The sequence below is a fragment of the Sander vitreus genome, chromosome 10 (assembly GCF_031162955.1).
Source record: "Sander vitreus isolate 19-12246 chromosome 10, sanVit1, whole genome shotgun sequence".
In the NCBI taxonomy this organism is placed as follows: Eukaryota; Metazoa; Chordata; class Actinopteri; order Perciformes; family Percidae; genus Sander; species Sander vitreus.
Window position 1 is genome coordinate 25,601,059 of NC_135864.1, and position 23,562 is coordinate 25,624,620.

A 23,562-nucleotide genomic window follows, 5' to 3' on the forward strand; every position below is an offset into this window, starting at 1 on the left:
AATAAAAAAAAATCATCTTTTGGAAATTGATCTTAATGCCTTAATTAAACATTTTTTGGAAAAATCCAACCTTTAATGACACCAATTTTCTTTGTGAATGAATAATGTATCGTAAATAAATAAATGTTTTTCCTTAAAATACAGGGGGCATAAGTGAGTACACCCCTATGTTAAATGCCCATAGAGGCAGGCAGATGTTTATTTTTAAAGGCCAGTTATTTCATGGATCCAGGATACTACGCATCCTGATAAAGTTCCCTTGGCCTTTGGAATTAAAATAGCCCCACATCCTCACATCCTCTTCACCATACCTAGAGATTGGCATGGGGTACTTTCCATAAAATCATCTCTCAATGCAAATCAAACCAGCTATTAGGCTAACTGAAATAAAACCATGCCAATCTCTAGGTATGGTGAAGGGGATGTATGACGTATGAGCATGACTGTATGGAGAAATATGATTCATAATAATTATAGCAGTTGGAATGATGAACAGTGGCAGTTATAGTAACAATAAAGATAGTGGAACTATGACTAGAAATAATAGTTGAGGCAGTTCAGGGCGTAGCGGAGCCAGGCCGAACAACAAAGATAGAAATCATATCACATCCATCCTTACAACTGTTAAAATATATGTATTTTTTAACACGCTGGTATCCGATCAGTACTCGGGTATCGGCCGATACGTAAATTCAGGTATCGGGAAAGCAAAAATTAGTATCGGACTCTCTAGTCAAAACCCAAGTGTAAGTCTGACCCAATTCAACACACCGTCGGCCTGCTCCCATTTATCAGCCATCAAGGAGTTGGGAATAAAACTAGTTTTCTGAGACCGAGTCTTTTTAATTGATTGCAGTTACATGTGGCGAAAGCTAGTTCTACATACATAAAATGTCATGGTGCTAAGGGTGCAAGAAAAGAATTTACACTAACGACTAGGGCTGGGCGATATGACGCTATATGAATATCGTCAAAATGATATAGAAATGTAAAAATCATACATATTTTTCTATCACAATGTTGAAAAACGCTTTACGTTGTGATCCTTGCACTTGGGGGCAAACCGTAGAGGCGCTGTTTTGCTAGCATGGAGTTTACAAAAATAAGCTTTACCATGTTATTTTCATAAAGACTATTTACTTATTGAATTAGCAGGAAACGTGCTATAAATCGTTATCGTGATACGAAATGACCGATATCGGGATAGAAGACATTGGCCATATCGCCCAGCCATGCTGACAACATATTTAAAGTGCTCATATTATGCTCATTTTCAGGTTCATAATTGTATTTAGAGGTTATATCAGAAGATGTTCACATGGTTTCATTTTCAAAAAACACCATCTTTTTGTCGTACTGCACATTGCTGCAGCTCCTCTTTTCACCCTGTGTGTTGAGCTCTCCGTTTTAGCTACAGAGTGAGACATCTCACTTCTGTTCCATCTTTGTTGTACATGCGCAGTAGCTAGGTAAGGACTACTAGCCAGTCAGAAGCAGAGTATGAGGGCGTGCCACGCTAGCAGCTAGGCGAGCATTATAACGTGTGTTACAAAGTGACGCACGTTCGTCACGGAAGTAAAGGCTGGACTACAACAGAGCTGTTTGGAGCAGTTTGTGAACAGTATTTTCTGTTGAAGATGGTAAGTGCCTTTGGGGTGGACTTTGGGCTTTTTCACTTTGTAAACCTATAACGTGCACAAAAAAAGATATATAACACAATAAAGGGAAAGGGAAAAAGCCAAAAAGCATAATATGAGCACACAACAGGAAAGCAACGTTACCGTTAGTCACTAGGGGCATTAATGCGGTTCTAAAAGCCAACGATCTTCCATAAGACTAGGACGTATACAGCTTCCCACACAAATTCTATAGAGACAAATGCAAAACGGCACACAATATTAATGGTCAATTTTGGAGGGGGTTGGATACACCTCTTTAAAATCTGAGGTGAATCTTACAGCGTGTGCAATACTGGAATATTCAATTTCATATAAAAAATAAATCAGATGATGTATATCGGCCACTTATTTTTTTTACATAAACTTTAAAGTGTGTTGTCAAGGACACATGTAGGCCTATTGATTTGGACATTTTATTGTTAAAAAAAGAACTCATCAATGCTCTCTGGTGTCTTCTTTATGTATTTCAGCACTGCATTTTCTTGATACTAATTCGCTAAAATGTACAGCAGTACTGATCTACAGTGGCCTGGGAGCCAGACAAATCTGCAAGCAGTGGCGGAATGTAACTAAGTACATTTACTCAAGTACTGTACTTAAGTACAAATGTTGAGGTACTTGTACTTTACTTGAGTCTTTTCTTTTCATGCCACTTTCTACTTCTACTCCGCTACATTTCAGAGAGAAATATTGTACTTTTTACTTCACTACATTCCTCTGACAGCTTTAGTTTCTAGTTACTTTACACATTAAAGGTCCCGTGACATGGTGCTCTTTGGATGCTTTTATATAGGCCTTAGTGGTCCCCTAATACTGTATCTGAAGTCTCTTTTATATAGACCTTAGTGGTCCCCTAATACTGTATCTGAAATCTCTTTTATATAGACCTTAGTGGTCCCCCTAATACTGTATCTGAAGTCTCTTTTATATAGACCTTAGTGGTCCCCTAATACTGTATCTGAAGTCTCTTTTATATAGACCTTAGTGGTCCCCTAATACTGTATCTGAAGTCTCTTTTATATAGACCTTAGTGGTCCCCCTAATACTGTATCTGAAGTCTCTTTGCCAAAGTGTGAAAAACACTAGCTACCTTGTTAGCCTGTTCCTGTATGTGTGCAATGCCGTGAAGCAATTCGTTACATCACGAGACCTGATATCACACGATACTTCCTGATGCTGAGGCACTCCGCGCCCAAAGTTTGAAGGGTGGTTTTTCAGCTCACAGGCGCTGGGGGGGTGGGGGGGGCGTGAGACGACCACCATTCATTTCGCGCGCAGAAGCTCGAGTGAAGATAATGACCTCTTCTGAAGAGTCCATCGTGTTTTTGTTTTTTTTCAATCCTCCGTGTACTCCTTGGCTACTAGCAACTGCGATGGGGGAGGAGTGGCAGCGGTGCGCAATCACAGAAGGCTCGTATCATGTGGACGCGCCGACAGCGTTGTCGTCAATACTTAGAATTCCTCATGGGGGCGACAGAAACTACGCACTATAGCTTTAAGTAAAGGATCTGAATACTTCCTCCACCGCTGTCTGCGAGCTCATGCTTCATTTGCTCTGGCAGATACATTTTGCATTAACACACGTTTGCAAATTAGTCTGGCAATGCCAGCTAGATATACAGTACATTACCTGTGAAGAGACTGGGAATTATTTTCAACTATACATATGGAACATACTGTGGGTCATCATGCACACATATCCCTAAAAAGTAAGGGTTGTTGTCTTGATGAATACAGAAGTCCCGATGCATTTCTGACAGTGTAGCAAAGTAGTAGTTGGGTGCATGCGTTTTAAAATGCTCACTTAATACATTTAAAGAGCAAGATTGCATCTATAAGTTCACTGAAGACTTACATTCAATATGAAATTTCTATCATGTGAAAATTCTCTATGAATATCTTTAACTTACAATTCAGTCCTTCTGTTCAACCGTTGGGAGGGAGGAAATAAAACATAACAGACAGCATTCTTGTTCATGATTTATTGGAACATGTGCAGCGTTGACAAAAATTAAATGCAGTATGACATTCTAATCAGTGTTAGGATACATGTTGGAGGAGGAGGGGGGTACATGAATAAATACCAAACCTGTGGGCCTGAGTTGACAAGACTAGATCGAGAGGGTGCATCAATTATATTTTATATTTTGAGAATAATCCTCCCACGGTGACTTAGTGCTTTCAAACAAATAAACTTCTGTCGCATCTTAACATCGATCACCATGGTAACTTAACTCAAAAAAGGAACACGCCACTGAAATTTTTTCCTTTATAATACTTTACTCCGCAAAGCTCCAACCTCTCCCTGGCCACATTTTAGGGATGCACCGAATCCAGGATTCGGCTTCAGATTCGGCCGAATATTGGGCTTTTTGACGGGGGTTCGGTTTCTGCCGAAACCGTAGAATTATGTTCCACCGAACCGAACCCTACGTTGGTCGACGTAATGATCCCGTTGATTACGGGAAGGTGTTTACGTAGGTGGACCGTGAAAGTGAAAATGGAACTCGCGAGCAGAAGAAAGTGTTGTTTGGCAGCACTTTCAGTCAAAAGAAGGCCATTCAAGTCCAGCTACATGTTCAATCTGCAATCCCGATTTGTCTGCTGGTGGCGAGGACCCTAAACAATACACAACATCGCCGCTGTTATAAAACATTTGCGTATGGGACATCCGAAAGAATACGAGCTGGGCATGAAGGCATCTACAGACCGCAGCCAAAATGCAGCAACTTCAGGTACGGCAAAGGAAGGACAGTCACAGCTAAAAGCTTGTGTTAACCATTTGTTTACTTCATTAATGTGTTTACTGTGTTTATGGACTGAGGATGGGAGTAGGATTCGGCAGAATCTTAACCAGTGGATTCGGTATTCGGCCGAACCCCAAAAATCTGGATTCGGTGCATCCCTACTACATCTCAAGCCTACGGTGGCGACTACTTGATAGTAATCAGACTAGAGTTTCAGTGGACGGTTCCTTTAAGGGTTACCAGAGGAAATGAGAGTGGCGGCCTACGGAGCCTGGGTTGTTCCTAACCCCACAGCGTTTGCGTACGCGGACAGCAAGCTGATGACCTGCTTGGTTTCCAGTGTGAGTCTGGCTTCCGTCAGCCAGTCCTCCGCCACCCTCCGGGCCTCTCCTCTCAGCTGGTTCATCAGTTTGGCTGCTAACTCCAGATCCCCGTGCTCCAAGCAGTAGCTCGCGTACGACAGGAGCCTGAACGGGTCTAAATCCTCGCTGCTCAGCTGGGAGGGCGGGGCTTCCTGTTTGCTCTCAAACAGCAGCGCAGCCTGGAGGTAGGACAGGAAATACTGGTACAAGGAGTTGTGGGTTTCGTCGATGAGGGCGACGCGGCGAGCCAGCGACCGGAGGGAGTTGAAGCGAGCGCGGAGCGAGGCCTCGCTGTACACGCCGCGCTGCAGGGATTCTTCTGGGAGGGCCGACGCCAGAGCCATGGCAAAGTCGTTGTCGCGGCAGCTGTCACGCACGGCCTGAGCCGCCTCCTCCAGAGGCACGGTGGGGACCTCGGCGTCGGCCGTCTTCAACGTGTAGTTGAGAGCCTCCACGGAGAGCCAGAGCAGGTGAGCTTTACGGGCCTCTTCCTCCGCTACCACGTGGCCTGCAAGAGACACCGAGGGCTTCAATAGAGCACGAGACGTCATCCTCGAGCTTTCAAAAAAGGTCCTACTCTGCCCCCAAGTCCACACCTTTACATGAATTAAATAAATCAAAACTGGAACTAGTAGTTAGGCTGAAACTGTCTCTGCCAATCAATGGTGGAACGTGACTAGGCACACTACAGGCTGAGATTTTACACACGCACAAAATATGATGCATTGTTATAGATTAAACTATTAATTACTTAAATTATTAGAAAGCTCAGGGACAGAGCATGTTGTCATCAGATGACACACTGGCTGCAGTTACTAGTATTAGTTCAAATAAACACAGTACGGGTCTAACAATTCCAAATGCTGTGTGTGTGTGTGTGTGTGTGTGTGTGTGTGTGTGTGTGTGTGTGTGTGTGTGTGGCTCTGTACTGAGGTGCTGGAGTGTCTTACTGTCTATGGCCTCCTCCACCCCCTTCAGCCTTGCGTAGGCAGTATTCACATCCAGAGTGAAGTTATCCAGCTGTTCCTGGCTCAGCTGGCGGTAGCGGGTCTCCTGTTCCAGCATCTTACTGCTCAGCACCTGAACACAACACAACCCGCCCCGCAGCAGAGCGTTGAAGGAATGACTGTCAGTTAGTGGATGGGGTGGATGCTGCAGGCGCCAAGCACCTTTTCTTGCTTTAATCATTTAATGAGGTAGCGTGTGATCCTAGAATAGCAGAGTACTGATGTCAAAACACATCGTTTACTCGTCTGAGTGCGCTAATATTTGAACTGAAAGTGTGTGAAGAATGCAGGGCAGTGTGGGGACCTGCTCAGCGTCAGCTCGCAGCTCCTGCTCCTGGACTTTGAGGACATCTTGGACGTGGTCTTGGTGAGCGGCGGCCTGGCGCCGGAGCTGAGTCCTCATCTCGGCCTCCATCACTTCCCTTAATTCAGACAGCTACACACACACAAATGCACACAGACACAAACACACACACACACACCTAATTATCGATATTGTCTCGTTACATTGATATTAGTCTATATCAACAAAGTTGTTCCGCCGGATGTCCCTCTTTTTTTGGATTTCTGAGGACTATGGTTAACTGCTCCTCAGATCTCTGCAGGGTAAATCCAGACAGCTAGCTAGACTATCTGTCCAATCTGAGTTTTCTGTTGCACGACTAAACCAACTTTTGAACGTTCCACCAAAACAAGCTCCTTCCCGAGGCTATTTTGCAGAGGCGCCGTGGCTCCGTGAGGCTTACATGCTTTAATGTTCAAAAACACATTCTTTTTCTTATACTCTCTATCTGAATATTTTTGTATTCACCCTCTGTCTGAAATGCTCCGTTATAGCGCCTGTCGCTTTAAGCCCCCCCTCCCAAAAAAAAGCCCAGCCTGCTCCGATTGGTCAGCGTTTCCGGGTCTTCTGTATCGCCGCTCTCGGACTCTCTGCGCCGTCATTGCAGCCGGGGAATGACTGTAACGGAACTGTAGTAGCACTTCCCGCCTATATATATGGTACAGTTGTGACATCACAACTGTACAGAAGCCCTGGCGGCTCATTTAAAGGCCTGAACCAGCGTCTGTCCCCTGCGTACCTTCCTCTCCTGCTCCAGACGGGCGTCCTCCTTATAGTGCTGCAGGGCGGTGCTGACAGCTTTCTCCAGGGCCTTCTGGTCCTCCAGCCTCTGCTGCTCCAGCGACGCCTCGATGTGGATCTGCTCTCGGACTCTCTGCTCAGCCAGCTCTCGGTTCAGCTGGTCAATGCGACGGTGCGCGTGGGCAATCAGGGCGTTGAGGTCATCCGCTGACAGTTTACCAGCTAAAACACAAAGGCACAAAGTTATTTCGCAAAGATGTCCATTTCAGGGGTTTCTCCCGATCCCGGAGGATGCAGGAACTTTTTTTTTTTTATATAAACGTGAGAGAGATGGAAAATGACATGGAACAAGTCCCCAGCCAGATGTAAACCCGGGACGTGGCAATTCAGAGTCGGCGCCGTCACCCCAGCCCACCAGAGCGCCGCACAATAACTTTCATTTTACAGAAAGAAATTACGTTCCATTTTGCATAAGTTCTTCACGTGTCACAATGAACTACGCCATTATGCCATGTAAACACTTCCTGTTTTGTACCTGTAAGTACTGTTTACAGCACGCTCCACGCCGAGTTGAATGAAGACATATTCTGGATGGTTCTTCCTGATACTGAATCGTATCTGCTCAAATTAAAATATGGATGCAATCCAACGTCCAGGTGAGCCTGAGACACTTACTGTATAACTGCAGCGTCCCCGCTTCCATTTCAGCTGTGCTTTTCCTACTATGACAAGTCAAAATGTCTGCTGTGAAAAAGGTCCATAAAGATAGGGGGTGTGTGTGTGTGTGTGTGTGTGTGTGTGTGTGTGTGTGTGTGTGTGTGTGTGTGTGTGTGTGTGTGTGTGTGTGTGTGTGTGTGTGTGTTGGTTCTTACTGAGGCTCTTCCAGTTGGCCTGGATCTCTGGAGTTAGGCTGGTTACTTCCCTCTGGAACTGTTGTTTGGCTTCATTAACCAGTTCACTGTACTGGGAGACAACCTTAGCTTCTGACTCTGCAGACTGTACCTACAGACACACACAGACACACAGACAGTTTAGTGGCCAAAAGAACTCACAATAACAATATTATCATGATAGCTTCAGAAAATCTGGAAAAAAAAATAAATAAAATGCTATCAGTCAAATTCTTTAACTTTGGGCAGCAACTGAACTAATGTGAAGAATGTCCTTTGCTGAACAAACAGCCCAGATCTACTGATACTAGAATGAGTAAATGTCATGTTATCTCATTGGGCGTGGTCTGGGATTAGAACTGTTGTGCACACATGCCCAGTCAGAAACAAGGCCTCTGATTAGTCATTGTGGTGAGACCATTTTTTTTTTAAAACTTGACCTGAAATTTGGTTTACAATAAAGGGTAACTACCGGTTTTTTTTTTTTTTCAACCTGGATCCTATTTTCTGTCTTTGTGTCTAAGTGACTGATGGGAACAACAGTCTTTGACATTGGTCCAGTATTAAGAAGGATCGCTGCAGTCGGCAGCGGAGAAACAAGCTACAATGTAAGTTAACAGGGCAATTGTCCAGCTTGTATTTACCTTCACAAAAGTGCTCGTTTTGCCGCCGACAGGCTCAGATTAATATTCTAAGTGTCTGACAACATTATGGAAAGGATCCTTTCAGAGATAGACCTTTAAAACCTCTTTGAGACCTTTCTGTTTAACCAGAAACAGCTCTGAAGTCGCTAGCTCTAAACCCACCAGATTCTTACAGACTTTTAGGGTGTATAGAGCCAACATATTTTCACATGTAAATCTGGAAACTATGTGTTTATTTCAACCAACGACGACCCAAAGCGGCTTTTCATAGTTTTATTTTGTTTCTGTCAACTTGAAATGAAGTGTATTTTACGATGCTCAAATTACTGTTTATTTACATGGAGTCTGGTGGGTTTAGCGAACCCAATTTTGCAGATGTTTTCATGTTTAAAAAAAGGATCTTACTCTTTAACAGAAAGGTCGACCTCCTTAGAAATCCTTTCCATAATGTTGTCAGACACCTAGAATATTAATCTGAGCCTGTCAGTGGCAAAACAAGCACTTTTGTGAAGGTAAATACAAGCTGGACAGTTGCCCTGTTAACTGCCGACTGCAGCGATCTAGCTCAATACTGGACCAATGTCAAAGACTGTTGTTCCCATCAGTCACTTAGACACAAAGACATAGGTTGAAAATAACGGTAATTACCCTTTAACTTCACCTTTCAGGGTGAATTGTACTAATTTTTGGAGATCCTGAGACCTTTCTTCATATTAACCGTACAGACATAAGACTGGTATAGGTCTGAACATCAATCCCCCAGCAAGAAAGCAAATTAGCATATTTCCCAAAATGTAGAAGTACATAATGTACAAAACAATGTCCTTACCTTGGTGACCACTTTGTCCAAGTCCACCACCATGTTATGGAGATTCTCCTCTGCTGCTAAAACCAGCGGGCGAACAGCACTCATCTTAAGCCCTTTAGACTCGTCAATCACTGACTTGAGACTGTTCAAGGCTTCACTACAGGGAGACACAGACGGGGAGAGACGGGGTGAGGAGGAAAACTGCTGCAAGATCTGAAAGTGAATCAGGGTGATTTTGGAATAGAGGCTTAGCAACCCTTCCCTGGATGTACTGTATACATGTTCACATGACATGTGACTGATCAACAGCAATATACTCAAGCTATATACTTCACTCTGGTTTCAGAGGGCAAGTATCAAACATGGTGGAAATGTAACACTTAACACACTTGTGTGCACAGCTGGTGCTGCATGTGCGTGTCTGGCCTATGAGTGGGCTATATGGATGAAATCCTTTATCACCATAAATGTATATTTATATTGGCGTTTACATGGCAAATAGAGGTACTTCATCACATCAATGCAAACATCATTTGAAAATCTAATACCGTCATAAAGCAGTCACTTTGCAACACTGTCACAATGGTTTAATACACCCAGGAGATATTAGAGGAGAGCACCCACATTATGTACTGTAAACAGTAAATATCCGATGGCAGAAAATGTCATGCTATGGTATATTGTAATAACCCTAAGACCAAAAGGGTTCAGGGTTTCGCAAGCGTTTTACAGTGGTGGGGTCCTGCCTCGTCTGAAATAAAGAGCCCCTCCACTTACAGCAAAGTAAACAAATAATAAATTATTAGGGCTGTGTATTGGCAAGAATCTGGCGATACGTATCACGATACATGGGTCACGATTCAATATATTGCAATATATTTCGATACTGTGCGTAAGGCAACATATTGGGATTTTAGAAAAACTAATATTTATGATGTGCATAAAAGTCAAAGACGTTTACTTTAGGTAAACAATTCAGCACACAGAAAATCAAACTGCCAGTTTGGGATTGTGGTTCACAGGTTCTTAGTGAGCTAATTTTTATATGCTAAAATAGGCCAAAGTTCAGCCATAGCTACATTGTTAGCTTCTAGTAAAAAAGTCAGGCACTGCTATGCACTGTTGGCGAGGACACTAGTGGTGCGTCTCAGCATAGCCATCTAGCGGTAGGGGGTTTAAACACAACATAAACGTGAACCACTGTCTTACATGAATATTTTTGCGCATAAACTAAAAAAAGAATCGATTTTGCAAATCGATACAGTATTGCTAAATAAAATATTGCGATACTCAAGTGTATCGATTTTTTCCTTACACCCCTAGAAATTATTATTAGTTACTTTAATGAAATATAATGATAGGTTTATCAAGCTTCTGGGAAAATAAGCAGTTATGCTATTTCAGAACCACGACCACATATCTAAAGAGGGAGAAGATTGTTTACATTCTGTAACTACAAGACGAGATGTGTAATGATCGGTGTGTGTGTGTGTGTGTGTGTGTGTGTGTGTGTGTGTGATAATATTCTTACTTGGCTTTCAACAGAGCAGTTTCAGCATCAGTCACGGCAGAAGTTCTATCAGCTATTGTAGCTTCTAGCTCCTTCCACTGGGCCGTCTTCTCCTCATGGGGGACCTGGATTTAATAACAACTGTAATCACTCTACTGCTAAACAATTATGTTAGCCATTAGAAGTATCACAGCACAGGGACTACTGATCAAATGTTTTGTAGTTAGGTCTAGGGGATTTAATTACCACTAACTCCTACGGCGATACCTGGGCATGAAAATCTTTTTGGGAAAGCTATAAGACAGATCCCATAGGGCCCTACATTAAGTCCTCTAAGTAAATCTTTTGATCCTCATCTCTGCCATCATGGTGGACAGTCAATGGTGATAATGATGGAAGTGAACCGTCCCAGCCCTGATTATTATGTAATTGGAGCATTTTGAGTCCCAGCTCAGTACAGTGCCCCAACCACTGGCTCCAACACCAAAACGCACCAATTCACAGAAATCTAATCCCATCTTCCACACCTATTACCAGTCTTGTTGTAATCACACCACAGCTTTGTGGTCAGTAGAAGTGTGTTCTGTACCTCTGCTTCCATGGCCTCCTTCAGTTTGTGTGTGTGCCGTGCGATAGCCTGCAGGGCTGCCTCCTGAGCTCCAATGGCCTGCAGTGTAGCTTTAGCCGAGCTGGCCAGTGAGTCTTCAAGACTGGCTGATACCGCTGCAAAATAGTCCGACACACAGACAGACAGACCGGGAAACATCAGAGGTTGACAGAGAGTGTAGAGTACGATGGAGAGTAGAGTTGGTGGTGCAGTGGAATGTTCCTACCTCATTCTTCTGAAAGATAACAGAGCTAGCTAGACATTGCTAAAGGTACTAAACTCAACCTAAATTCACCAGTTGGATTTTTTCTAACGTCACAGGGAGTTTGTTTTGCATTATTTGCCAATAAAGAATTGTGAGTGAGTGAGTGTGAGCATGCACATGCAGGGGGTATGAGACGGGTGCTTGAGCAACTGCCCCTTTTGCCTTCAAAGCCAAAGTGCCCTTTTTTTGTCCATATTTTTTTTCTCTTTTTGACAATGCACAAGTGGTCCGTTTAAGAAGAATATTTAACAATAATAATTAGCTAGTTAAAAGGTGCTCTAAGTGATGTGATGCGTTTTTTAGGCTACAACATTCTTTTGTCACATACAGCAAACATCTCCTCACTATCTGCTAGCTGCCTGTCCCCTGAACACACTGTAAAAAAAAAAAAAAAAACGCGGTCTCTGTAGACCTCCACAAATTGTGGAGGCTCCACAAACGCCAACAAAAACAAACTGCGCCAACCTGCACAACGAACCCTAACAAACAGTGTTCCAGCCAATAACTGACAAGGAGGAGTTGGTTGAGTCATGAACGCGCATTGTGAAAGTAGCCTACGTGCTAATGCTGCTGCAGTGACGGCTCAACCAGCTCCTTCTTGTCGGTTATAGGCTGGAAGACTGTTTGTTATGGTTCGTGGGACAGGTTGGCCCAGTTTGTTTTTGTTGCCGTTTGTGGAGCCTGGGCTGTCTACAGAGACCACTTTTTTTCTTCTTTTTTACAGTGTGTTCAGGGGACAGGCAGCTAGCAGATAGTGAGGAGATGTTTGCTGTATGTGACGAAAAATGTCGTAGCCTAAAAAAACGCGTCACATCGCTTAGAACGTGTCAACCTACATGCCAGGGTGTCCTGTTCCTCCTGGTCTTGCTGAGCCAGTCTAGCTGTCACTTCTTCTACTGGTCGCTCTTTCAGTGGTTCCGTTAGCGCAGGGGACTCTGTGTCAGGGTGAACTACTGCAGTCACTGGGGTATCCTCGTGGCCGTGGCACTCTTTGCACTCCTCTGGGGGAAAACACACAGACACAATGTATCCTTACTTTCACTAAATACCTTATAGCAGTGATGTGATGCAGACAAACTATAACTGGCTGTATTTATTCTGTTATTTAGTGTACAGTGTACCTCATGGAAGCTATGTGTTTGGTTTGGGTTTAGTGTGCATTTTCTGATTTAGAGCCAATGATATAAAAAAAAAATAAGGTTATTCTCCTCTTATTTTGAAAGTGCTTTAAATACTGACCTACACATTTAGAATGTTTATTTTCTTGACAATACAAATACGCTGCAAGTAACAATTATTTCTTATAGTCGATTTTTTTTTCCCCCCTCTCATTTAATCGATGAGTTAATTGGTCTGTGCAAAGTCGATCGGTGTTTCCCACAGCCCAAGGTGACGCCCACAGATGTCTTGTTCTGTCCACAACTCAAAGATATTTAGTTTACTGTCACAGAGGAGTGAAGAAACTAGAACAAATATTTACATTTAACAAGCTGGAATCAGAGAATATTTCATAAAAAAAAAAAAAAAAAAAAAAAAAAAAAGACTAAAATCGATTAATCCACAATCTAAATAGTTGGCGATTAACCCTTGTGTTGTCGTCCATTCGACCATGCACGCGGGTCCTCCCCGGTCAAAACTGAAAATCAACACATTTTCTGACGTTTTTGTCTCTTTTTTTCAATGTTTTGGCACTTTTTTTTTTTTACATTTAACACTTCCTTTTACTACCATGTATAAACACCACTAACAAACTTATTTCCACTTTAATTTTTTTGGAATTCATGGACAATAAACCTCATTTATAGGAAATTACCAAATTCTTGATTTAGAAGCAGAAATTATGAATTATTTAGACTCATAATACAATATATAAAGGAAGGATAATCACAGACTTGTATATGTCAACGTTCAGTGAGGATAGCGTTTCGAAACATTGACTAAAACACCCAAAATTCAATGAAAGTAGAAGGAAGAGATCCGATCTTTTGTTGTACTTGCAAAGCCCGTTGTATGGAATCATCCATGTTATTTTGGGGTAATTAAAATTAGGTAGTTCAAGAGAAACCCATGTTTTCTGAGATAGATATTTTGAAAACGGGGTCAAATTTGAGCCGAAGACAACACAAGGCTTAATTTAATAGTTGACAGCTAATCGATTAATCTTTGCAGCTCCAATAAAATAAAATTATAATGTAATTCCACGTGACATCAACATTTATTTTTGGACCTGAGCCCTCCATCCAGATTCATTTGTGGCCCTTCATAGGATAAATTGAATTATGGCACTTCTGAGCTATACATTGGTTTAAAATGTCCAAAGGTTGAATTTCTGCTTTTACTTTAAGATATCAAAGTGTACGGTGGTGGAGCGGTGCAGCTTGATGGTTACCTTTGGCTGCTGTTCCCTCTGTGTCACATGGAGCAGGGACTGATGGGACCTCACCCATGGCTGAGATGATGTGAGTAGCCTCTGCTGAAGCCTCTGGGTGGGACGCAGATACAGAAAGGCACAGAGAGTTTGTGTGAGTGTGTGAGTGTGTGTATACATGACACCTTTCATGCGCCCTTGAACAAATTCAAAGAAACTAAATGCTGGATGCTAAGCGCCAACTGTTCAAAGTGAAAGTGAATCACATCTAAAACACTGAATGTCTGAATTTAGAGTAACATTATTTGGCTTTAGGATTAGGGCTGGGTACCGAATTCAATACTTTTTAGGCACCGATCGATTGCCTCCTTAGTATCGAAAAATGCCTCGTCATTCAATACCCAATTTCAATACCAAAGGAGTAAATCTCATCAGGGTCAGTGAGCCAATAAGCACGCAGCATGCTTCTACCAAGATCTAATAACATCTGCGATTGGCTGTCTGACGTTAACACGTCGACGAGGCACGCAGGAAAATCTCTATGATACACAGAGGCGGGGATCACGTAGTAGGAGCCAAAGAAATAAACTAGGGCTGTCAGCGTTAACGCGTTGCGATTAATATTTTTTTTTAATCGCATGCCGGCATTTATTAATTTATTTTAAACTTCACTCGGCTTTTGCGTCGTGCCTAACAGGCTACTATTTTGACCCTTTGCAGCACCGTTACAGTCCAAAGTCAAGGTTCTACTTATTTATTGTAGGACATTATTTAATATAGGGCTGTCAGCATTAACGTGTTAATTGCGATGCGATTAAGGGCCGAGCATAACGTGTTAATTATTATTATTTTATTTTTTTTATTAATCATTAATCATATTCCGGCATTTATCAATACACTCGGCTTCACGTCGTGCCTAACAGGCTACTATTTTGACCCTTTGCTGCACCTTTACTTATCATCAAGCTGCGATACTTCCTCCTGCTGCAGGCTGCAGGCATGATGGAGAAACACAGCAGCAATGAAATCCTGAATGGCGCTTTGTATTTTCCAAAACTCCCGGACGGCTCGTAGACAAGTCGAAAGGTATATGCACGTTGTGTAAAGCCGAATTAAAATATCACCGAAGCACGTCAAGCTTGAGCTACCACCTACGGGAGACGGCCGAAAAGGACGCCTCATATGCCGGAAGGCGGCCGCTGGGGACGCGACTACGGGGAAAGGGCGCCTCACACGCCGGGAGACGGCCGCAGGGGACGCGCCACAATAACGGGATGGCGGAGGTTGGGTTTAGGAAAAACAATACAGGGAAAGGACGCCTCACACACCGGGAGACGACCACTGGGGACGCGCCACAATAACGGGACGGTTGTGATTAGGAAGACTACGGGGAAACAAAACGCCACACGCGGGACGCGATCCCCACTCGCCCGGGTGAAAGTCCTGTGTTGTTTTTCACGAACTGCCATGAGACTGGGCTGTTTGACCTGTCAGCATCGTAGAAGACTCGGGTCTTAAAGACGTGCTACGGTTGGCATGTTCTGACGTGTCTCGTTGCCGTCGAGGGGGACAGTAGTTTTCACGAATACACAGCCTGTACGACACGGAGAAAGCAGCCACACTGGAACAGCTGCAAAGTGCTGCAAACGCTGTCTCATTAACCGGTGATCACTGGACGTCAGTGAGTAATCAACATTATTTAGGAGTTACTAAACACTAGATTGACTCTGGTAAGGATAGGGATTTTTAGTTTTTTAGTTAGGTACTTGGAGGAATTGTGCAATAACGACAGATTCACACATTTTTCTTTTGTTTACAGTAAATAAATAATTACAAATCTTAAAATCAAGTTCATAAAGTAACTTTCTTTGCATTCATTTGATTCCCAATCAAGATACACTGGTAAGAACTGCTTTCGATTGTTAATATGTACTTAAAAACGGTTCCGAAATGCAAAATAATAGTATTTTAATCACGTGATAAAATATGCGATTAATCACGATTAACTATAGACATTCAGCGATTAAAAAAAAATTTATCGTTTGACAGCCCTAAAATAAATACAATGATTTGTGCCGTAACATTGTAATTTCTTTTGTTTTATAAAATTATTATTATTATTATTATTAGGTATCTAAAAAGTATCTTTTCAGGAACTGGTATCAAAGTCACGGTATTGGTATCGGTACAGGTATCAAATATTTTTGAACGATACCCCGCCCTATTTAGGATTTTGGATTGTGATTCAGAACAGTTTTGGATTCTCTTTAAACAGAGTTATCTTTAAACAGAGTCAATCATAAAATAAAACACGGAATACTAATAAAAATATACCTCTTTGTGGAATAGAGCAAATGCCCGCACATGATAGATTATTGTAAAAATCACCAGAGAAATAACGGAATGTATAGTAGTATTTATCACAGAGCTAGATGTACTGGACTGCATTACAGTGTTCCTCTTCAAGCTGTAAAGGACCTATTCTAGACTACAAACTACATTCTAAAGACCAAAGCGTGATTTATGCTTCTGCGTAAAATCTACGCACGTCGCTCGTCCGCAGCTTGGTAGCGTTGCATCCCCCCCCACAGGAGAGGGTTAACTTTTCCTGCTCCAGATTTTCCACCGTGGTCAGAAAGCACAGGGGAGACACTTTGTTTCTCTCACTAGGACTCTAAAGAGATCGACGCACACACCAGCGCCCAAGTATAAACTTCAGGCCACTTACGTAGGCTACGGAGAAAGCTCGGCGTGGAGCCTCCGCACAACCATAAATCACGCTTAATAGTGTCTAACAGGACTGCGTCTAATGATTATTTTCATCAGCGAATATTCCCATATGAGCAGTTAGGTCTAGAAACTGTGAATTCATTTTGCTTAAAAGACAAACAGTCAATTTAATCGATTAATTTCCTGTCAAATGTCTTATTAATTAAAACGGTCTAAAGGGCAACACGCAGCACAGTTGAAAGCTGTGTTTTGGATGGTTATTCTATCATAAAATACTTTAGGGATACCTTTCGACAGTCAGTGATTAGTTAGTCTCGCATTGCTAGACCCTCTACAGCACTGTGTCAGCGATAGCGTATGGCTACACGGCTTATTTCATCTGGGATTGGGGGGGAACGCTCTGGCCAATCACAACCGTCCTAGGTGGCGCTAGGCCCCAGTAGTGGAAATGGCGAGAGGGGATGTCAGGCTGTATCGCAGCAGAGTACACCCTTTGAGCCAGACTACTGATTTTTCAACCATCTGGTGAAAACTTGAAGATCTGGTTCTTTGACAAGTGTTGGAGATTCTGCCAGCCTTTGTATGGATTTAATGTTTTTAAGTTTTAGAATGTTTTTAAAGGATATTTCTATGTACAGGGTATTTCCTGCAAAGAGACATTTTTGACTTGAAAACTTGAATATGAGAGTCAGGCTGGACCGGACTCTCCCGGTTATTTATTAAAATCATATCATTTTTTTAACCAGTTTTGTTAATTGAGGTTCAATCTACTCAAACATAATATACATTATTGTTTATCAAATTGTCAGACATAACAGGTAAATGCATAGACTTCTGTCAAATAAGTTAACAGACTCATTCCTTACGGTACGATGCTCACTGCCATGCGTAGTCACCAGGAAAAACCCTGCTATAATTAAAAACTTTTTACGTTTTTAACAGCCGCAGATTGTCAGCCATTAGATGAAGATTTGGGCAGTGTTTGTACTCATAATAATAATAATAATAATAATAATAATAATAATAATAATAAAAAGAGAGAGAGAGAGAAATTTCTCTGACACTAAAATGTATCTTCAGACTCAGCGTTGGCTTCTTGCTCAGGAATAAATTATATTTAAATAAGGGAATAAATGAAAAATACTGCACATAAATAAATAAACCACTGAAAATGTATATTTAAATGCAGAGTGTAAAGAATGATTACTTTTTTTTTAATAAGTATATTAATTATTCAATTAATAATAAAAGTTCATATTCAAAAGGGATTCATAAAAACACATAACAGTCAATGAATACTAAATGTCAGTAGATTAAATAATACCTAAATAAAAGAACTTAAAAGTCTAATTTGTGAAGCAGTTGCCACCATCTTGCTCCGGGACGCCTTCGTGTATTATCCTTAGTTGTTTTCACTCTTAAGGCGCTGACACGCCGAGCCGATAATCGGCCGTCGGACAGTCTGGCGAGGTCAGTGACTCGAGTCTGTTCGCTGTTCATTTTGGCCGATTTGACATGATGTATAATCGGTGGGGCAGGCGGGGTGAGCGTGACTAGAGTCTCTCAAAATCTGACGAAAATCTTTTAAACTGACCTTTGTCGATCTGAAATGAAGACAGATTCAGCAACTGCGTGGCCTATTTCTCGCTTAAAATGTTTTCGGAAAACACGTTTCGGTGAACTATTTTAGTACAAAATGAGATCGTATTCTGAACGAGGCGCCATGACGGTCTGGCTTTGAATTTCCGGAGAAATCAGACCCACGTGACGCGTTCGTCCAATCAGCTGCCGGTTTTCATTTTTGGGCGACAATACAGATTAGCGCCGCCTGCTGTTATGGAGACGCATTACGTCTCGTCGCTTTGGTGTGTCCCGAGGCCCTTTTTTTTGACCCAACTCGGGGACACTGATCAGTCACGCTGCCTTTTCTGCCGAGGGCCGGCCGTCTGGTTGGTGCGTCTGCAGCTTTGAGTGTATTGAAAGGCCGGGGAAGCACAGCTTAAGAACAACAGAAGAAAGCTTACCCTGAGAGATCTCTGGGGCGGTGGGGGGTGGGGGGGGGGGCATTAAAACAACAGAGTGCACAGAAAACACTTTTAATTCAGTGACATTTTTGTTTGCTTTTCTTTTAAAATGATACGATAGAAAAGGACCCGATCCCCTAACCCTGTGTCAGCCACTGCTGGTGGAAGACCTAATATCCAGATTAAAACATTTTGCAAATATCAAGTCCCTGTCGATCTTTATATCGATGCAAAACTAGGGTATGCAAATTCGGACAACTATTCAACAGCATGCAAAGTTATCTATTAATAATTAATAGCATGCGTTACCAAAAAAAAAGGGTTCGACTAGAGGAAAAGGTAGTCTGAACTCTCGCCTTCCAACACATAGTTGTGGCAATCATTAGGGCTGGGTACAGAATGCAATACTTTATTAGGCACCGACCGAATTAAGTATCAAGTATTGAAAAATGCCTCGTCATTCAATACCCAATTTCAATCCCTAAAGAGTAAATCTGATCAGTGTCAGTGAGCCAATAAGCACGCAGCATGCTTCTACCAAGATCTAATAACGTCTGTGATTGGCTGTCTAACGTTAACACGTCGCAGAGACACGCAGGAAAACCAATACGATACGCAGAGACGGGGCTGAAAAATAAACAAAAAGATTATGCCCTGATGTGTAATGTTGCAATTTCTTGTTGTTCTGTAAAATTGGTATTGGAAAAAAAAAAGTATCGTTCGGGAACCGGTATCAAAAGTCACGGTATTGGTATCAGAATTGAATATTTTTTGGACGATACCCAGCCCTAGCAACCATGCTGCAACGTACAGCAGTGGCTCACTGCAGCGAGGTGGCAGAATGAAAGGAGTGGCAAACTGCCGGCACGTAACGTCTGAGTCCGAACCAAATTACAGACTTACCCTCTATGCTCTGTGTAGGTATGGGACTTTCTGCTGCCTCCTTTGCCTTTTTCTCCAACTTAGCTTTGGACGCCTTCACCGGTTTGTCCATCATAGAGGGAGGCTGGGCCGTCTCCACCTAAACAGCAGGAACAGCAGCCATTTTAACTGAGAGGCCTGAGAGTCTCAAAATGTTTTCGTTTAGAGCCACACATCACAATCAGTCCTGTACAAAGTCAAATCTATGAACGATGGGTGTTGATTAAACATGTATCTGACACAGCCTTCTTAATTCAGCCCACCTTATTTGTTTACATGCTACTTGGTCTAAATACGGAAGGCCCTGATTTAAAACTATTAAGCTAATGAACATAAAATTACTGCTCTGATGTTTATTGGAAGAATACAACGCTAGAGCAGAGGTGCCCAAATTCTTTCATACGAAGGGCCAAAAATGTATCTGGATGAAAGGCCACGTGCCAAATCCTTACCCCAACACTGATGACGATATGTGAAAATGTACTGCATTATATTTTATAGAAAATGAACATTCTAAATCTAAAATAAAGAGCGAGAGAGGAGAGGGAGGGAGAGAGAAAGAATACCGTCATTCTCGAAATTCAGGAAAGTTTACCAGCACTGTGCTTTACATTGCCGTAAAACTCAGATTAAAGTGGCCATATTATGCTCATTTTCAGGTTCATAATTGTATTTTGAGGTTGTACCAGAATAGGTGTACATGGTTTAATTTTCAAAAAACACCATCTTTTTTGTTGTACTGCACATTGCTGCAGCTCCTCTTTTCACCCTGTGTGTTCAGGTCTCTGTTTTAGCTACAGAGTGAGACATCGCACTTGTATCCCATCTTTGTTGGGAGGCGCACATGCGCAGTAGCTAGGTAAGGATCACATCAGCTAGCTAGCATGTCAAAATAGAGTCAACCACGAGCTGCATCAAATCATTTTTGACATTCACGAACTAATTCACTCCCATAAGCAGTTAAGTGCTCCACTGTAGAGCCCAGCTTTCATTAAGGAGAGCAGCTCTGCAATACTAGCAGGCTGGGGTGGACACAACACAGTAGAGCACAGTAAAGAAACACAGAGTGCAGTACTGTATCCTCAAAACAGTCTCATCTAATGAAGAAGAGATTCCAGCTAGCCTTAGCACATTGCCCCAACATGGCGTGGATCCATCCCGACCTGTTTCTTGACGGGGAGGCCGCTGTCTTGAGAAGCGGGTCCCAAAGCCAGACCCAGCAGCCAGTCTGAGTATGGAACATTGTTCTCCACGGCTGCTCTGAACTTGTGGTCCCATTTGGCGTAGAGTACTGTACCCCCGATGCCTCCGCCTACTGTCAACAAGCCAGCAGCAACCACTTTAGCAGCACCACCACTGTGGGGGAAGAGGACAGCAAAAGATAGACATGAATCTGATGTCAACATGAGGTGTGACAAAGTCTTGCTGTCATCTAGAGGGCTGAATGTAATGTGCAAGCGTGTGTGTGTGTGTGTGTGTGTGTGTCTTACTGTCTCTAGAATACCTGTCTATAAAACAGTATTTCACATATGCCCACTTACTCAGGTGGTTGACGCGTGTGCGTGTGTGCGTGTGTGTGTGTGTGTGTGTGTGTGTGTGTGTGTGTGTGTGTGACCTGGATTCTCCTGCTGTGTAGTGCCGGCACTGTTGCAGATTGGTTAGAGGGGTTCTCCCGCAGTTCTTCTGGAGAGCAGGCGGGAGGGAGAGAATGACTATTAGACAGACAGTTCACGCATCGCTTTTGCTTGATCTTCACCGCCTAAAACACGCACAGGTCCAATGTTAACTATAATTTAATATTTAAAAAAAAAAAAAAAATGTGGGCTAGTGAACTACAAAGTTATTTTTTCTGAAATTCTGATTAAATCTGAACTATGATATCATGAAGTTACATCTAACAAGGACATATACAAATTCAGTATGAAGTATCAAGTATGGTTTGACAGATTTCTGCATGTGAGAATGCCTGTAAAACAGCTGTTAGAGGGAACTCATGCAGACAGAGGCTAACATTTTCTCAGGTGGACAGCACAGCACTAGCAGTATGTGGTCAATTCTTGTTATTTGGAAAGCACATCACAGGAAAAGATGTTTCCTTACATCTTTTCCTCGCATCTCTCTCTAACCCCTTAACTGGAAAGTGCAACGGCAGAGAGAAAAGACACCAGCTATTGTTTCCTTTTACCATATTTGTTTGTTACATGTTCTGGTGCGGTTTCTGTTTTTAGGTTTTGTTGGAAGAAACATTTCACTTTGTTAAACAATAAATAAAGTCCTATTTTATACATTTCAAACCCAGGTCCAAACACTTGAAATACATTATACAATTCATTTTATAATACTTTGTTGTTATCAATATAAATGGCCAAAAATCACCAGAATGACAATGTAACAGTTAATAACATAGTGCTGTGCGCTCAACATGTTTATCATATTACAGTCACGGCTATTACAAACATGTTCACTCTTTATTACATGTGCTTATATCCCCCAAGATACAGAAACTATTTAAGGGTTAAACTATTAGCGACTGCAAATAGAGCGAAGCAATAACTTTATTACAAGACCGTATTTATTTATCCGGGCTGCAGCCTACCGGTTAAGGTCAGACCGAGCCGTGTGATGTCATTACTGGGTAAGAAAAAGGTTGGGTACCGTCTAAGATCCGGTTCTAAACCGTCTCTGGTACCGTTAACACATTTCACTCTGGATCTTTCTCCGGTATACGTGCAGTTTAGAGTCCCAAATTCCCCATACAGTGTCTTTGATTAATTATGAACCTGCTAAACCACCTGTGCTACCCTAACCTGTCTCGAATAAGACCCTCATCATTTGGGACACTCAGTTTTTGGAAAATAATTTGGGACACTAAACTGCACGTAAGCCCTTTCCAACATGAAGCCGACATTTGTGCAAGAGGCTTTTAAATAACAATCCAGAATGTAGCTAAATCACCTTCCCGACCTTAACTTCATTAACTAGCATACATACATGGACCAGACAGGGTTATTTTAATGATTATTTAAGTATTGCAATGCAGCAAACATTATGATTGAAATGTCATTAGCCATGTGTCACTGACGTTAGACTAGAAGCTAACCGGCTAGCACTGACGTAATGCGTTGTTTTCATTGGCTCTCTCTCTGATTACATCTTTACGTTAAATGAACAACAGTGTTAATTCTAAATCCTAAGGTTATGTTAGTGTTAACAACCCAGCCGTGTTTACAATAAAATCCAGTATGGCACCTTGGGCAAGTCTGTGGGTCACAGTGAATGACAACATGGTAGCTCAATGGGTAACGTTAACGTTAGCTCGCGGCAGTAAAGGAGGGGTTAGTTGAGCGTCTTACCCGGGCTGTGGCATTAGCTCCTCTCAGACAAGCCCTCAGCATGGTCCACAATCACTCTTTTTTCTCAAATGCTAATTAATTTAACCTGCACAGTAGCAGTAGCTCTTTTCCCTTCAGTCCTCTCGTCCTACTTTTCGTTTTCTTCCGCCCCTTCTTCTTCTTCCTCCTTTGTATGTTAGGTAGTTTAAACGCTTGTGTGCGCAATACTGCCTCCTTCAGTCAAAAGTAGAATTTTAACCATAGACAGTATATAAGAGTGGACCAACAGATCCCGTTGCTCTGGACGGAGACCAGTGAAGGCCAATTATAGCACTTTTCCGGTGATGGCTGAGCGTTACTGCGCAGCCTCCAACTGAGAGAGACGACGTAAATGTGCCGTGAGCAACCTGTCTGAAAGTTGTAAGTCTTCTGGTAGCTGTGCCAAGAGAAATCTCAATCATTCCCAATCTTGCAGAGACGGAGAGCGTAGGTATATGTAAGGACACAGGCTAATTATTGCTAACTAAAATGCTAGTTAACATTAGTAATTAAACTTAAACAGCTAATGTGAGACTAAACTGCCT

At 42.3% G+C, this 23,562-nt stretch overlaps 1 protein-coding gene across 1 annotated transcript; it reads right to left on the minus strand.

Moving 5' to 3' along the window:
* Positions 1-3,646: 3,646 nt before the first annotated feature.
* On the minus strand, positions 3,647-23,239 carry immt (inner membrane protein, mitochondrial (mitofilin)). The gene is made up of 14 exons (XM_078261024.1): positions 23,000-23,239; positions 21,262-21,329; positions 20,810-21,002; positions 19,629-19,746; positions 13,993-14,085; positions 12,440-12,604; positions 11,321-11,454; positions 10,753-10,856; positions 9,243-9,378; positions 7,752-7,881; positions 6,878-7,101; positions 6,100-6,231; positions 5,739-5,868; positions 3,647-5,296 (listed from the first exon to the last, which is right to left on the minus strand). Exons 1-14 carry the CDS (start codon positions 23,039-23,041, stop codon positions 4,689-4,691), a joined length of 2,277 nt encoding a protein of 758 aa, XP_078117150.1. The 5' UTR covers positions 23,042-23,239; the 3' UTR covers positions 3,647-4,688.
* Between the last annotated feature and the right edge of the window lie 323 nt (positions 23,240-23,562).

What these genes read in the sequence shown, in the direction of transcription:
- immt (XM_078261024.1), bottom strand. Translation starts at nt 23,041, where the DNA reads ATGCTGAGGGCTTGTCTGAGAGGAGCTAATGCCACAGCCCGG. An exon ending in TACACAGCAGGAGAATCCAG is followed by an intron (nt 21,003 to 21,261) that starts GTCACACACACA and finishes CTTCCCCCACAG; the next exon opens with TGGTGGTGCTGCTAAAGTGG. An exon ending in ACCTACACAGAGCATAGAGG is followed by an intron (nt 14,086 to 19,628) that starts GTAAGTCTGTAA and finishes CGTCCCACCCAG; the next exon opens with AGGCTTCAGCAGAGGCTACT.